The sequence below is a fragment of the Pipistrellus hanaki genome (assembly GCF_964339955.1).
Source record: "Pipistrellus hanaki genome assembly, chromosome: 15".
NCBI lineage: Eukaryota > Metazoa > Chordata > Mammalia > Chiroptera > Vespertilionidae > Pipistrellus > Pipistrellus hanaki.
In genome coordinates, this window is record NC_140517.1 from 29679620 (window position 1) to 29696238 (window position 16619).

General features: G+C 40.1%; 1 protein-coding gene across 1 annotated transcript; it reads right to left on the bottom strand.

The window, feature by feature from the left end:
* Positions 1-11138: 11138 nt before the first annotated feature.
* Positions 11139-12766, bottom strand: LOC311633850 (heat shock transcription factor, Y-linked-like; the record flags this gene model as incomplete). Its single annotated transcript, XM_084906868.1, has 2 exons — positions 11139-11801; positions 12254-12766. The coding sequence occupies 2 exons, from the start codon at positions 12764-12766 to the stop codon at positions 11139-11141; spliced, it is 1176 nt and encodes a 391-aa protein (XP_084762994.1).
* Positions 12767-16619: the final 3853 nt, after the last annotated feature.

Genomic DNA, 16619 nt, shown 5'->3' on the forward strand with positions numbered 1-16619 from the left:
ATGAAACTGCAAGCACACACAGTCTGGGGGATCATTGTAGGCAAAGCAGACCAGCAACTTCTGTTATATTTGCTTCAGGTGTCTAGTTTCAGGTATTATGGTTTTGGGGTATTCCTGTTGGCAGCATCTCTAGTAATAGCAGCAGTCATTTCTCCTTCCTTGAATCATAGTTTTAGAGGTTTATCTTGAAATTAATAGTCCAGAGCTGTTTCTATTACTTCTCCAGTCCACCTACCAACTTTTAAGCATCAATTTTCTATAATATATGCCTTGAAATAAGAGTTTTTGTTTTCTACAATGAACCTTGATAGATAATTATGGTTTATAAGGAGCATGGCTTCAAATATTATCTTATATAAGAATTACATAAGAGATGGAATAGTCTTACTTATCCCCATGGTTTCCTGTCTCCCATGGTTTCCTATTTTATGACTAGAAAGGTAACATAGATCAATGTTTGGGTTGTGTGGACACTTGGAAGTAAAGGGCAGTTTATGTAATTATTATATATTTCAGATTATGTTCTCTATGGTATATGATAATTGTAAGTAATAAATTATTTTAAACCAGGACAGTATATCCTGATATAATATTTCTGATGTGGAGTGTGTGATAGGGTTTCAGACTTTAGATAAACTACTACTCTAGTACTTGTGATACTTTAACTGAAAACCAACAGGTGAAGGCACATTCCTTAGCAATTCTCAAGAGATAGTGGGTTTGGAATGAGATGGAGAATTTTTAATATAAGCAGAGATTTATCTTTTCTTTAATTGTTTGTGAGGTTTTGAAATTCTAGGGAATGTTGAAGGATCTTTGAGGGATAATTAAGGAAGCATGGCATTCTCTATCCTCTCTCTGCTCTCTCAAGTACTGGTACTGCACAAATGAAGTAGTCCTTGAATTCCCCAGGTTTCTTTGCCTTCACTACACATACTTTTATGTCGTCTTGTTATTTCATGAGAGTATTCATCCAACTATTCATACATTGTCGTTTTAAAAGAAGCACACAACAGACTGGTGTATTTCAAGAAAGAAATGGGGTGGGAAGAGATTAACCAATGAACTTATTATATATGCATAGCCCAATGACAGACAATAGTGCAGGAAAAGCCTGGGAGGAGCCAGGAGCTGGGAGGAGGGTGGATGGGATTAAAGGGGGACATCTATAATACTTTCAACAATAAAGATTAAAAAGTAAAATAAACATAAGCATACACATGATAATAATTTATAATTTTTGGTTTAAAATGCTTTTACAGTGATACTGAACTAGGAAAGAAAGCTGGAGTTTTATTTTATTTTTATATTTTTAAAATATATCTTACTGATTTTTTTACAGAGAGGAAGAGAGAGGGATAGAGTGAAACATCGATGAGAGAGAAACATTGATCAGCTGCCTCTTGTACACCTCCTACTGGGGATGTGCCCGGAACCAAGGTACATGCCCTCGACTGTAATCGAACCTGGGACCTTTCAGTCTTCAGGCCAACAAAAGCCAGCGTTTTAAATAAAAAATAGAGAAAGTTGTAAGAAAGCAATGAGTACATTACCTTGTTATGTTAAAAGATAAGGCTGAGATCATAATGATGTTATGGTCACTGACACAGAATCATGCTCAGTTATGTCTGTTAGCCATTTCTTGAGCATCAACTATGGGGCAGATAAATAAGGCAAATTCCATACCCTTCAAGAGCTCAAAAGTATGTGTACATATATATGTCTGTGAGTGTGTGAAAAACATAGGCTTTGGAGCCATGTTATCTGGATATATTTCCAAGTTGCATGTATAATGACTTTGTGTGATGTTGGACATAATTACTTCACTGCACCATGCCTCCGTTTCCCCTCTGTAAAATGGTGATAACACCTATTTCACAGGATTATTATGAAGACTTAATGAGCTAGTTGGTGTAAAATGCTTATAATGCCTGGCACCTTAAAAGCATTCAATGAGTATTAGCTATTTTCATCATCATCATCATTATCTTCACATGGCTGCTGCTTTATTCTGGCCTGAAATGTCACATCTAGTGGGTATTCCTATTCATCTATCACTTTTATCTACTTACTGATTCACTTTTTTTTGGGTTCTTACAAGACGATTTCATTTCCTTCCAATAAATTATCCTTGATCTCAGCCATTTTAAAGCAGAATATATTTATTACTCAAAATGCTCTGAGGAGACAAAGAGTGCCAGATAGGAGAAAGCGAGACAAGAACACAGCAGGGATGCAGGAAGGAGGGAGGGTGCCCTACAGAGCTGTTTGAGAGAAAGGACAGAATGAGGGAAGCTTCAGGTCCCCATAGAGAGGGTAGGAGAGGCTTTATCCTGTGAGATGAGAAGCCTGAAGGACTTCAGGATCACTTCTCAGTATAGGGTCCTTTGGGTAAGTGTAACTGTCTTCATTGTTCCTGAATAGAGGTTACATCCATGTTATTGAAGGTCACTGATGCCTGGAAAGTTAGTATAGCTTCATTAGCTATGGGCTACTCAGATGTGATTATAGTATATTGTGCAGTCATTGGTAAAGATCACAAAAGAACCAAGGCACACATCACTGAGCATTTCATGGGAGACACTCTGTGCTGGGCACTAAGGGGGAGTCACATGCTACCTTTCAACAGGATGTAATGTGTTAGAGAAAACACCATCAATAAGAAGCCACTGATAAAAGATATGACAAGGCTGTGTGTCTTGGGAGACACAAAACGTAAGAGGGTAAGTGGAAGCTGCACAAGCTGGGCCCCAGCAGAGCACCAGAACTGAGAAGGGGACCCACATAACACCTGGCTTGAAAAGCAGCAGGGTTGCTCTCTGTCAGGAAGAGATGGCTGGAAATTCAGGTACCCTTTAAATGGCCAATGCACAAAATTTCCTGTTGGAGCCACTCACCTTGTGCTCCAGCAGAGGGAGGGCAAAATGGACTGGAGCTGTGTGAGGGGACTCTGGGGTTAGAGCACAGAACGCAGACATTCCAGTTTCCTGTGCTGAGTCACTTTCTCATGCTGAAGAGGAATCTTTGTCATGCAAATATTAGCTATTCAGGCGGTGGTTCCTGGAGGGGGAGACAGTTGACTCATCCCACTGGGAAACACTCTAAGGCCCTTAGCAGATGAGAATAACAGCCTCCAGGCAGAAGCAATTTTCCCAACCTATTTTAAAAAATGCTCACCATACCCATGGATAATTGAAAGCTATTCAATACAGAATCCTATCAGTATGGAGACAGAGAGTCAGAAACAGCTTTTGACACTAAATATTGAGAGGCATAGCAGTTCTACCTAACACTATCAGAAACCCAAACAGACAGCCAAAATGAGATACACAGACCCCAAATGAAAGAATGAGAATTCTTCAGAGGAAGAAATAAATAAAATGGAGATGAATTTATCTGATATAGTGTTCAGAATAATAATGGTAAAGATGCTCCACAACGTGAGAAAAGATATAGTAACTATGAAAACAGAAATAAAGAATGACAGCACAAATAACACATTGAAAGGAATATACAGCAGATTAGGGGAAGCTGATGATCAAATCAGTGAATTAGAAGACAGGGTTGGAAAAATTAATCAGGAAACCAAAAGGAAAAACAATGGAAAAAAACAGGAGGACAGCTTAAGGGAACTGTAAGACAATGTGAAACAACAATATTCGAATAGCAGGTGTGCCAGAAGAGGCAGAAAGGGAGATAGGGAGAGCGAATGTGTTTGAAAAAATAATGGCAGAAAATTTCCCTAACCTGGTAAAGAAAAAAGTCACACAAGTTCATGAGGCACAGAGTCCCAAGCAAAAAGAACCCAAATAGGCCGATTCCCAGACACATAATTAAAATGCCAAAAATTAAAGGCAAAGAATCTTAAAGGCAGCAAGAAAAAAGCAAATTGTTACCTACAAAAGAGCTCCCATAAGGCTGACACCTGATTTCTCATAAAAAACTACACAGCAAAAGAAACCATCAATAAAATGAAAAGAGAGCTCACTGTATGGGAGAACATATTTGGCAATGATACATCTGATAAAAGGTTAATATCCAAAATATTGTATAAGGGGAGGGAAGGGAGGGGGAAGAGACCAACCAAAGGACTTTATGCATGCATATAAGCATAACTAGTGAATGCAAGACACTGGGGGTGGGGGAAGGGCATTTGCCAGGGGGGTAAGGGAGGCATGGGGAGAGGTCAGTGGGGAAAAAAAAAAGGAGACATGTACTACTATTTGTAATACTTTAAACAATAATAAATAAATGCAAATATATTCTCCAAAAACAACCAAAACAAAACAACAACAAAAAACCCAATATATAAGGTACCCATACAACTTAACAAAAGGAAGATGATCCAATTTAAAAATGGGCAAAGGACCTAAATAGATACTTCTCTGAAGAGGGCATAGAGATGGCCAAGAGACATGGGAAAAAAAATGCTCAAAGTCATTGATAATTCAAGAGATGCAAATCAAAATGAAATGAGGTACCATCTCACACCTGTCAGAATGGCTACCATCAACAATAAGTGCTGACAAGGATGTGGAGAAAAGGGAACCCAAGTACATTGTTGGTGGGAATGTAGACTGGTACAACCATTAAGGAAAACAGTATAAAGTTTCCTTAAAAATTTAAATATGGATATGCCAGTTTGGCCCAGTGATCCCACTTGTGGGAATATATCCTAAGAAACTCAAAACACCAATCAGAAAGAATTTATGCACCCATGTGTTCATAGCAGCACAACCTACAATAGCTAAGATCTGGAAATAGCCCAAGTGCCCATCAGTGGATGCGTGGATAAAAAAGCCGTGGAAAATTTATACTATGGAACACTATACAGCTATAAAAAGGAAGAATCTCTTACCCATGGAGACAGTATGAAGAGACCTGAAGAGTATCATGCTAGGTGAAATAAGTCAGAAAAAGACCAGTATCAGATGGTCACACTCGTATGTGGAATCTATAACAAAATAAACTGATGAATTGAGTGGATCCAGAGACATGGAAGCATGGAACAAAGTGTGGACTCTTAGCAGGTAGGCAGGGAGGGTGAGTTGTGGGAGGTAATCAAAAGACCTTGAATGCATAAACCATGGACACAGACAATAGGGTACTAAATGCCTGGGGTGGGGAGGGGGAAAAGGAGATAGGGGAAGGCTGGAAGGATTCAGTGGGGAGGTGGGCGGGGTCGGGAAGGGAACATATGTAATACTTTCAACAATAATTTTTTTTTAAATGTTGGCTTTGAAGATGAAGAGGCCATGAATCAAGGAATGCAGACAGCCTTTAGAAGCTGACAAGGCAAGGAAACATTCTGCCCTAGAGCTTCCAGAAGGAACCAGTCCTGCTGACATCTTGATTTTAGTCCTGTAGCTTCATTTTGGACTTAGGACCTTCAGAACTATCTATCTATACTAATAGTAGCCTAGTAGGTTGTCACGCCCTCACACATCACACCCTATCATCACAAGATGGCCATTATAAGATGGCTGCATGCACAGTGGAGGTGGGGCCTGGTGGAGGAGGCGGGTCATGGCAGGGGAGGGCAGATGGGGGTGATCAGGCCAGCAGGGGAGGGCAGTTGGGGCAATCAGGCCTGTGGGATCAGTCAGACATCCCCCTAGGGGTCCCAGATTGGAGAGGGTTCAGACTAGGCTGAGGGGCACCCCCCCATGCACGAATTTCATGCACTGGGCCTCTAGCATATATATAAAAAGCCAGCGACCATAATGTATTGACCCTAACAACTGGTGGCTATGATGCCCACTGCGGTCAGTGAACCCACCTGATTGAGGGATGAGGCCAGTGACCAAACTCCAGTGGCTCCTTCCCCCAGTGGGCCCATTCCCTGATCAGCCTCTCCCACCCCAATAGACGGCTTGATGGTGGCTAACACCCCTGCAGCCCTTCCCTCAGACCAGCCTGCCTTTGATCACCCACCCCACCCTGATCGGCCAGCAGCCCCTTCTCCTGGACTGCCCAATAGGGGGAGGAGCCACCAGCCAACCTCCTGCAGCCCTTCCCCCATCCAGCCCCACCCTGGATGGGCCCCCACCACCCTGATGGGCCCACAGCCCCTCCTCCCAGCCAGCTCTGCCTCTGATTAGCCCTCCCCTCCAATCAGGGACAGAGCTGGTGGCCAACCACCCATGGCCCCTCCCTCAGGCCACTGGCCCCTGATAGGCCTCCCTACCCCTTCAGGGGTGGGGGTGGTCGGCCTACTGCTCACAGGCCCTCCTCATGGCCGGCCCCCCAAAAAACCCCACAACAATACCCATATACCCATTCAAGTACATGGAGGCTAAATGTCATCTATAATAATAAAAGCATAATATGCTAATGAGACTGGACATTCTTCTGGACAAAGCCGGGGTGTGAGGGAAGCCCAGGTCCTGGGTGCCTGCTGGCGGCCAGAGGGAAGCCTGGGTCTCAGGTGCCTGCTGGCAGCCAGAGGGAAGCCCAGGTCCTGGGTACCAGAGGGAAGCTGGTGCCAGCAGCTGGGGGAAAGAAGGCCTTCTCTTGCACAAATTTTGTGCATCAGGCTTCAAGTGTTGTTATAAAATGAATGAGTTACCAGTGAGATCAGGAAAGAAATTAAATACTTCCTGAAAACAAATGAAAATGAGTACACAAGCCCAAATCTCAAGAACATAGCAAAATCAGTTCTGAGAGGGATGTTTATAGCACTACAGGCCTACCTCAAAAAACAAGAAAAATAAATAATAAGCTATTTAATCTACTATTTAAAGAATTTGAAAGAGAACAAGAAAAGTCCAGAGAAAGCAGAGGGAAGGAAATAATAAAGATTAGAGCAGAAAGAAATGACATAGAGACTAAAATACAGTGCAAAAGATAAATGAAACCAAGAGCTGATTCTTTGAAAAACAAACAAGAGTGATTAACCTTTAGCCATACTCATCAACAATCAAAGAGGGAGGACCCAAATAAGATCAGAAAGGAAAGCAGTGAAGTAAAAATGAACACCACAGAAATACTGAGGATTATAAGAAAATACTATGAACAACTATATGCTAACAAGCTGGACAATGTTGAGATGTCAAAATAAATTTCCAAGTGCAGGTCGTCACAAGAGACAATAAAAAAACAATCTAGGCCAAATTTCTAGGAAAATACCATCATCTAAAACAGAATCAGAAAACCTGAGCAGGCCAATAAGTGATGAGATGGAAGCAATAATAAAAAATTTTCAGTGAACAAAAAGCCCTTGTCTGGAGTGGCCTCTCAGGGGAGTTTTACCAAACCTTTCAAGAACAACTAACACCTATTCTCCAATTATTCCAAAATATGCAAGAGGAAAGAACACTTCCAAACTCTTTTTAAGAGGCCATTATTATCCTAATTCCAAAACCAGATAAAGACAATGCAAAGAAAAAGAACTATAGGCCAATATCCCTGATGATCATAGATGCTAAAATCCTCAACAAAATATTAGCAAAAAAGGATCCACCAATACATTAAAAAGATCATACACCACGAACAAGTGGAATTTATTCCAGGAATGCAAGGCTGATACAATAGTAACAAAAAAAAGCCCCCTCTCCCACTTCTCTGAAAAAAGTGTCAGGAAATTATGGGAGCATTTCACAAGATACATCGCATAAACCAACTGAAAGTAAAAAAAAAAAAATCACATGATCATATCAATAGATGCAGAAAAAGCATTTGACAAAATTCAACATCCATTTTTAATAAAAATTCTCAGCTAAGTGGGAACAGAGGAATAATATCTCAACATAATAAAGGCCATATATGACAAACCTACAGCCAATACCATACTCAATGGGCAGAAACCAAAAGCATTTCTCCTAAGGGACAGGAACAAGACAGGGATGTCTACTTTCACCACTCTTGGCAACATAATAATAGAAGTGCTACCACAGTAAACAAAAGATATCCAAATTGGAAAAGAGGAAGTAAAACTCTCATTATTTGCACATGACTTGATATTATATATAGTAAACCCTAAAGATTCCACAAAAACACTGGATTTCATAAATGAATTTGGTAATGTAGTAGAGATACAAAATTAACATGCAGTAATTTATTGCATTTTTATACACCAAAAATAAACTATCAGAAAGAGAAACTAAACAATCCCATTTACCATTGCAACAACAAAAAAATTAAGATACTTACTAATAAACTTAACCAAGGTGGTAAAAGACCTGTACTCAGAAGACTATAAAACGTTGAAAAAAGAAACAGAGAAATATATAAACAAGTGGAAGAATATTCTGTGTTTATGGATTGGTAGAATTAACATTAAAATGTTCATTCTACCCAAAGTATTCTACAGATTTAGTGCAGTCACTATGAAAGTACCAACAGCATATTTCACAGACCTATAACAAATACTACAAAAATTTGTATGAAACAAACAAACAAACAAAAAAAAGAATAGCCATAGCAATATTGAGAAAGAACAACAAAGTTGGAGGAATCACAATACCAGATATCAAGTTATACTACAAGGCCACCATACTCAGAATTGGTTCTGGCATAGGAGCAGGTGTATAGATCAATGGACTAGAGCAGAGACTCCAAAAATTGACCCAAGCTATTACACTCAATATTTGACAAGAACATACAATGGAGTCAAGTCAGTCTCTTCAATAAATGGTGTTGGGAAAATTGGACAGGCACATGCAAAAAAAATAAACGAGACCACCAATTTACACCATACACAAGAATAAACTTAAAATAAATGTGAGCCGAGAAACCATAAATGTAAGTTGTGAAACCATAAAAATCCTAGAAGACAGCATATGCAGCAAAATCTTAGACATTTCTTGCAGCAGTATGTTTACAAATATATCTCCTAGGACAAAGGAAACTAAGGAGAAAATAAACAAATGGGCACATCAAAATAAAAAGCTTCTGCACTGCAAAAGAAATCATTAACAAAAAGAAAAGGGAGCCCACTGTATTGGAGGACACACTTGGCAATGATACATCTGATAAAGGGTTAATAACCAAAATCCTATATCATAAAAGGCTAATATGCAAATAGACAGAATGGCAGAACAACCAAACAACTGACCAACCAGTCACTGTGATGTGCGCTGACCACCAGAGGGCTTGTGCAGAACATGGTGGGCATCAGCAGCAGGAGGCAGAGTGTGGAATGTGGGGGGTCGGCTGCAGTGGGATGGTGGAGCAGGTGAGCAGGTGCCAGTCGCTGTCATTGGGGTGAGCCTCTGGTGGTTACTGAAAATTCTTTGCTCCCATGCATTGCAGTCCCACCCGGGGCTTGTATCTGCTGCTGGCGCCAGCCAGAGACACTGCTTGCACCTGCTGCCAGCACCTGGCCCAGCCCCGATCTCTCAGCACTGTCAGCGAGTGTGAGTGGAAGCTGCCAGCCCGAATTTCACCTCAGGGCTCCTCCATCTCCCCCTTCTCCTAAGGAGCGATCAGGGCTGGCAGTCATCTCTTGCACCAGCTACTGGCGAGGGACGCACTCACACCAGCTGCTGGCACCTGAGCCACAACTCACACTCGCTGTTGGAGCTGGCCCCTATTGCTCCACGCCAGCAGCAGATGCAAGCAGGGCCAGTGCCATCAATGCATGGGAGTGATGGTGGCAGGAGCAGGGCTGCCAGCAGACGGGGGACTGGGGGCTATGGCAGGAGGGGCTGGGCAGGGGCGTGGAGGATGGGCTGAGACCTGAACCTGTGTCCACCGTAGCTTTGTAGCCCACAGTTCCTTTCAAGGTGCATGAATTCGTGCACTGGGCCCCTAGAATATAAAGAACTCATACAACTTAACAAAAGGAAAACACTCCAATTAAAAAATGGGCAAAAGACCTAAATAGATACTTCTCCAAAGAGGACATACAGATGGCTAAGAGACAAGAAAAAAATGCCCAATATTACTGATCATCAGAGAGATGCAAAGTAAAATGACAATAAGGTATCACCAGTCACAATAACTACCATCAACAAATGACAAGTTCTGGCAAGGCTGTGGAGAATTAACACTGCTGGTGGGAATTTAGACTAGTATAGCCATTATGAAAAACTATGGAATTTCCTCAAAAATATGAAATGTGGATCTGTCATTTGACCCAGTGATCCCACTTGTAGGAATATATCCTAAGAAATCTGAAACACCAATCAGAAAAAATATATGCATCCGTATGTTCATAGAGCGCAATTTACAATAGCCAAGATATGAAAACAGCCAAAGTGCCCATCAGTAGAAGAGTGGATAAAAAAGCTGTGGTACATTTATATCATGGAATATTATGCATCAGTATAAAGGAAGGATCTCTTACCCTTTGAGACAGCATGGAAGGACCTGGAGAGTATTATGCTAAGCAAAATACTTGTCAGAGAAAGACAAGTATTACATGATCTCATTTATATGTGGAACTAATCAACAAAATAAACTGATGAACAAAATAGATCCAGAGACATGGAAGCAGAGAACAAACTGTTGAATCTCAGAGGGAAGATGGTGTAGGGTGGGTGGGTGGGCACAGATCAACCAAAAAACTTGTATACATATATGCATAACCCCTAGATACAGACAATAGGTGAAGAAGACCTGGGGCAGGGTTAGTAGCTAGAATAGGTTAATGGGGGATAAAGAGGAAGATATGTAATAATACTTTCAACATTAAAGATTTAATATATATATGTATATATAAAATCACTGGCCTGTTGTTCAGTGGTTAGAGCATTGGGTTGTGGACTGATGGTCGAGGTTCGATTCCTTGGTTGCAGATTCAACAGGTTTATTCCTTGGTCTTGGTCAGGGCCCGTGCAGAGGCAAGGAGTCAATTTTTCTCACATTGATGTGTCTCTCTCTCTCTCTCTCTCTCTCCCTCCCTCCTCCTTCAATTCCACTCTCTCAAGATCAATGGAAAAATATCCTCGGGTGAGGATTAAAAATATGTATAGTATATTAAACAGCCTGCAATAGAAATAAGACATCATTTTACTCTTAACTACTTCAAAAATAAGAACAACAAAACCATGAAATTGAACATGTAAGTTTATTGTTCAAAAAGAGAATTGCAGGCATTTTACTGATATTGCCAATATAAATTTTAATTTTTGCTCTCCTGCTGCATCTGGTATTCCTTTGGTAGATCAGTTGTAATTAGGATGATTTTCATATAATCAAGATGTTTGAGGAGTTGATCTTGAAAGGGAGGTGGCAGATGTATCAGCTATCATTGTCATTGGGAAGGTTGGGTTGCCTACTGGTTGCAGGGTAGAAGGCAGACCATCAATGACTGGTGAATAAGAATATCTATTTGGAAAAGTAGAAGGCTGTACCATCCTTTCAAAATAACTTCTCTGTAAGGGAGAAATAATGTGGTTCTGAGAAGCAGAAGTTGTGGTTGTAATGAAATTCACCATGCGGGTATTTGCTTGAGTGTAGCTGCTATGTGAATGCATAGGAAAGGTGGTCAACTGATTTGAAATAGCATATCGATCCATTACAATTTGTTCTGATGGTCTAACTAAAGTGGATGATGGAGGAGAAAAATTACTTCTCCTTTGAGCAGTTGTCTTAGCAGTTATCTGGCTGGTAGCAGGATTTCTTATTAGAGGCATATTTAAATTTGTAGGGTGTGAAAATACACTTTCTTCACTTGATTCAGCAATAAAACCAAAATTATGGTTATCCACATGACTATCTGTTCCAAAATGCTTCTTATTGAAATCTTGAAATAATGAAGATGCTGGAGAAGCATTTTTAATCCCAACTCTTCTTTTCATTCTTACTAGGAGTTGGGGACAGCCTCGTTTAAAATTGGGATTATGAAAAAACTGTAGCTAAAACCAAATGAGAAAGTTATTTAGTGACATTTTAAACCAAGATACAAGAATGTTATAAACCTATTCTATAAAATATGATTTCAGTTTTATCACATAAAGTTAATGCCATCAAGTAGTACTTGTACACTATTAATATATTTGAAAGTTTACTTATTGGCAAGGACATTTAATTATGATTTTTTTTTTTAGCAAAAATGTGTTGTATATTTACAGTACCTGTGAATACCATTTCAAGTGGTTTCAGGACCTTTATTTAACTAGAGTTCATTGTTAAAAGTTCCAAGTTACTAGCAAAATTTCTTATAATTCTAAATGTTTATGCCCAAGTTGTCCTAAATTTAGAAAAATGATTTTAAAAATCTGGTTTTAGCTTATATATATGAACATATTGATGTACAAAAGAAAAAAAATAATCTCTATATAAGTTTTAACTGAAAATTTCTGAATACCTTGCTTAAAACAGAGACTTCTTTTTCTTCTGCCAGAAAGTCAGCTAGAGAAGCAGATCTTTGAAAATTCTGTCGCATTTTACTAAATCCATAAAGGTTAAGCTGTCGAACTAAACTTTTCATACTCTCAGTTTCGAATATTCTGAAAGGGGCCTTTCTTTCCAAAACTTCTTTCTTAAAAAGGTCTTCATTAATCACTATAGAAGTTCCATTCTCATCCCACCAAATAGACTTAAATTGATCGCTTTCAACTATCTTCCACAGTTTTCTGGGGAAGGTCATAGAAAGGAAATCATTGTCTTCATCTGGTTCGGAGGCACAGAATGTGTAACGTGGTCTTTTTATCAAGGTTTCTTCACACAAAGCCTGGAAGGCATATTCTTCTATCATAGACCTCAATTCTGAGTCCTCAGGGTAAGTGTGATCACACAATGCAGACCTAATGGAGGTTTCTGAATCATTTGATCCATCGTTAGGAGAAACAATTTGAATTTCTGAGGAAACATGGGCCATCTCAAATAAATTTTCTTTGGCGGCCTTCTACATCTGCATAATTTTGAACACTGGCTTCAAAGGCTGTCTTGGCAGGTTGACACAAATAAACTGCTCACACCATCACAATGGTCCTCAACCTGTGTAGCTGTGACATCATAAAATGACTGGTCTCCTAGCAATTAAATGTGATCTTCAACCAGTGTTTCCTTCTCACTCTATAGATTTTATTCAGTTTCAAATAAAATATAAGCCAGTTTTTAAATAAAAAATATTTTTATTGATTTCAGAGAGGAAGGGAGAGGGAAAAAGAGATAAAAACATCAAAGATGAGAGAATATCATTGAAAAGCTACCTCCTGCATGCCCCACACTGGGGATTGAGCCTGCAATCTGGGCATGTGCCCTGACCAGGAATCCAACTGTGACTTCCTGGTTCATAGGTTGATGCTCAACCACTGAGTCAAGCCAGCTGGGCTGAAGAGTACTTTAAAAGGAGAGATAAAAGGGATGTAGAACAGAAAGGAAACAGAAAAGTGTGTGGGTCTTCTTTCTAATTTCCCTGACATTATTATATCCAGTGATGTTAATGGGTTATTAAAGTCCCCTACTATGATTGTACTGCCGTTGATCTCTCCCTTGATATCCTCCAGCAGTATTTTTATGCATTTAGGTGCTCCTGTTTTGAGTGAATATATGTTTACCAGGGTTATATCCTCTTGTATTGATCCCTTTAGTATTATGAAGTGGCTTCCTTATCTCTTGTTATGGCCTTCACTTTGAGGTCTATTTTATCAGATTTAAGGATTGCTACCTGAACCTCATTCTCTCCTTCTGACATCCCTATTATGTGGGTATTGTTTCATTTCATGTTTTCCCAAAGATTCCTTAAATTCTCTTCCTGCTTTTTAATTATTTTTCCAATTGCTACTCTACTTGTTTTTTTTTCTACTTTGTCTTCTAACTCACTGGTTTGGTCCTCAGCTTCTTCTAGTCTACTGTTTAAAACCTTCCATGATGTTTTTTATTGCAGCTATGTCATTCTTCATTTCTTCCTGATTCCTACTCATGTTGGTACATTTCTCATTCAGTTTTATAATTCTCATTGAGTTGAGTATATTTCTCACCCATTCATTTGAACATCCATATAACCATTATTCTGAATTCTCTGTGACAAATTACTTGCCTCCATTTCATTTAGTTCCCTTTCTGGAGATTCCTCCTTTTCTTTCATTTGGGAGTTGTTTCTTTGTCTCCCCATTTTGGCGGTTCCTTTGAATTTGTTTCTATGTATTAGATCAAAGTGCTATAGCCACCCAGAGTTTTTGGGTTGGTATTGTGTAGTAGAAGTTTTGTGGGATCCAGTGGTGCAATCTATCAGGTATCCTGGGCTGGGTGTTCTTGGGAGGCCCCCTGCTTGAGATACTTGGGTTCTCCTGATGTAGTTGGGTCTTAAATGTTTTTGTCCTGTTCATGGATGGAGTCTCCTTCTCAGAGTGTCTGATTGTGTGGCTTATTCTTTACCACATTGTGCTAGCTGTTGTGGAGGTGCTTACTGAACAGCACAAAATACAGCAAGACAAGACACAACACAGAAGGAATAGAACACAAATGTACACTTGACCCCTAACCCTAACAAAAGTGATCACCAGAGATTGACTTTTTTCTAATTTTCTAAAAGAGAATTAGAAAAAAGAGAGCAAGATGATAGAAGGAAAAAAGAAAGAAAAAAAAATGTGTGGAGAAAACACAACAAAACAAATAGAAAGGGGAGGTCAGAATCTGCAGATGCAGAGCTTAAATAAAGAAAATAAGGTTAACAAATTAAATGAATAGGGGAAGGACCATGGTTTAGCATAGAGGAGGGAGGAAAGAAATGAGAAGATAAGAAAATAATTTTTTGAATAGGAGAATAGAGAGTATATAGGCCTAAATTAAGGAAGTGAAACAAGTTAAAAAAAATTAGGAGAAGAAAAGAGCAAGAGAAGAGAGAGAAAAAATTGAGTAGCGAAGAAGAGGAAAAGAGAAAGGGAAATTGAGTAGGAGCAGGGAAGAGGAAATTATATATATAAATATATGAATAGAGACTAGAATGGTAACAAATCAGTATAGCAGATAGATAAAGAAGATCAATTTTTTAAAAATATTTTATTGATTTTTTACAGAGAGGAAGGGAGAGATATAGAGAGCTAGAAATGTCGATGAGAGAGAAACATCGACCAGCTGCCTCTTGCACACCCCCTACTGGGGATGTGCCCGCAACTCAGGTACATGCCCTTAACTGGAATCGAACCTGGGACCTTTCAGTCCGCAGACAGACGCTCTACCACTGAGCCAAACCGGTTTCTGCAAGAAGATCAATTTTTTTAAATGGTAAAAAAGAAGAAAAAAACTAAAAAGGAAAAAGAAGAAAATGGGTGGAAAAAAGGAGAAAAGAGGAAGAAAAAGGTGCAAAAAATAAAATAGAAAATAAATAAATAAATAACTGAAGTGAAGTGTTGTTCATTCACTCAGCCAAATTTTAATGCCCAATGAAAGCTGGCTTAGATCCCCACTCTTCTGTTCTGTTGGCCAATTCTAGACTTTCTATTAGTACTTAGGTGCTAACCACTGTCAGACACTGCCTTTTGGCTTTTAACAGCCTGCTTGAAGCTCTACGTGATCCATGGGTTCACTGCTTGTGACTGTCTCCACAGGCCTTGGCTGTAAGTAGAAGGGGCCAATCTGCCCTCTTCGCCTGTCCACCAGCTGTCAATCTTAATCACTCGAGTGTTTTGAACAGGCTTTGGGTGAGGTTGGTGCTGTTTTGCTTTCAGGAAATATCGTGGATGTTTTTTCCTGGCCAGAGCCTCTCTGTGAGTGGTGCAAAATATTACTTGGCCCTTGGTTGGACAGAGATCCTTGTATGGAGAACAATGGAGTCAGCTGGGTCCCTGGAGTTTTTCTGCCTGGTTTTCAGAGTATTGGAGCTGGATGGCCCCTCTTCCAATCCGGTTACTGAGGGCTCCTTGAGACTGCTCAGACCTAGGAGTTTGGCCTCCGCCTTTGTTTCCTCTGTAAAGCTCAAAATGCAGCGTGTGGGAGGCTGTATCACCTGTCCTGAGGCTACTGGGAGGGGCTAGCTCCCCTGTGGAGAAATGGCCATTTAGGTTTGGAAGCACATAAATGATCTGGTTACTGCTTTTCCACATCTCCCTGCCCTGCTTCCCTCCCTGTCTCTCCTCAGGCACCTCACGTCTGAGCCTCCCTCCCTCCTTGCACCAAAGCCTCGGGTTTATTTCTGGGTTTACAGAATAAAAACAAAAACAAAAACAAAAACAAAACAACAAAACTACAGCTTTCTCTCCCACCAGCACCACGCTGCTTTCACCTTTCACCTGCCTTCCGTAGTGCAGCCTTTCCTGGCTATAGTCTCAGGTCCAGACTCCCCAGCAACCAGCACCCCTGTGACTTTTCCTTTTCACGGTTGGTTATTACGCCTGCCACCATGGAATTCAGCCTGGTGCTCAGCCTAGGCTGGGCTATTTTTCTGAGGGAACAAATTCTCCCATAACAGCTTCTTCCTCTTCCTCTCGGCCCGCTGGTCTGCAACTACACTGCCCAAGTGCCCATCAATAGATGAGTAGATAAAAAAATAATGGTACATCTACACAATAGAATACTTTGCGGCAATAAAAAAGAAAGAATTCTTAACATTTGCAACAGCATGGATGGACCTGGAGAATATTATGCTGAGTGAAATAAGCCAGTCAGAGAAAGATAAGTATCACATGATCTCACTCATATATGGAATCTAATAAACAAAATAAACTGATGAACAAAATAGTTCCAGAGACTGAAGCATAGAACAAACTGTTTAATCTCAGAGGGATGTG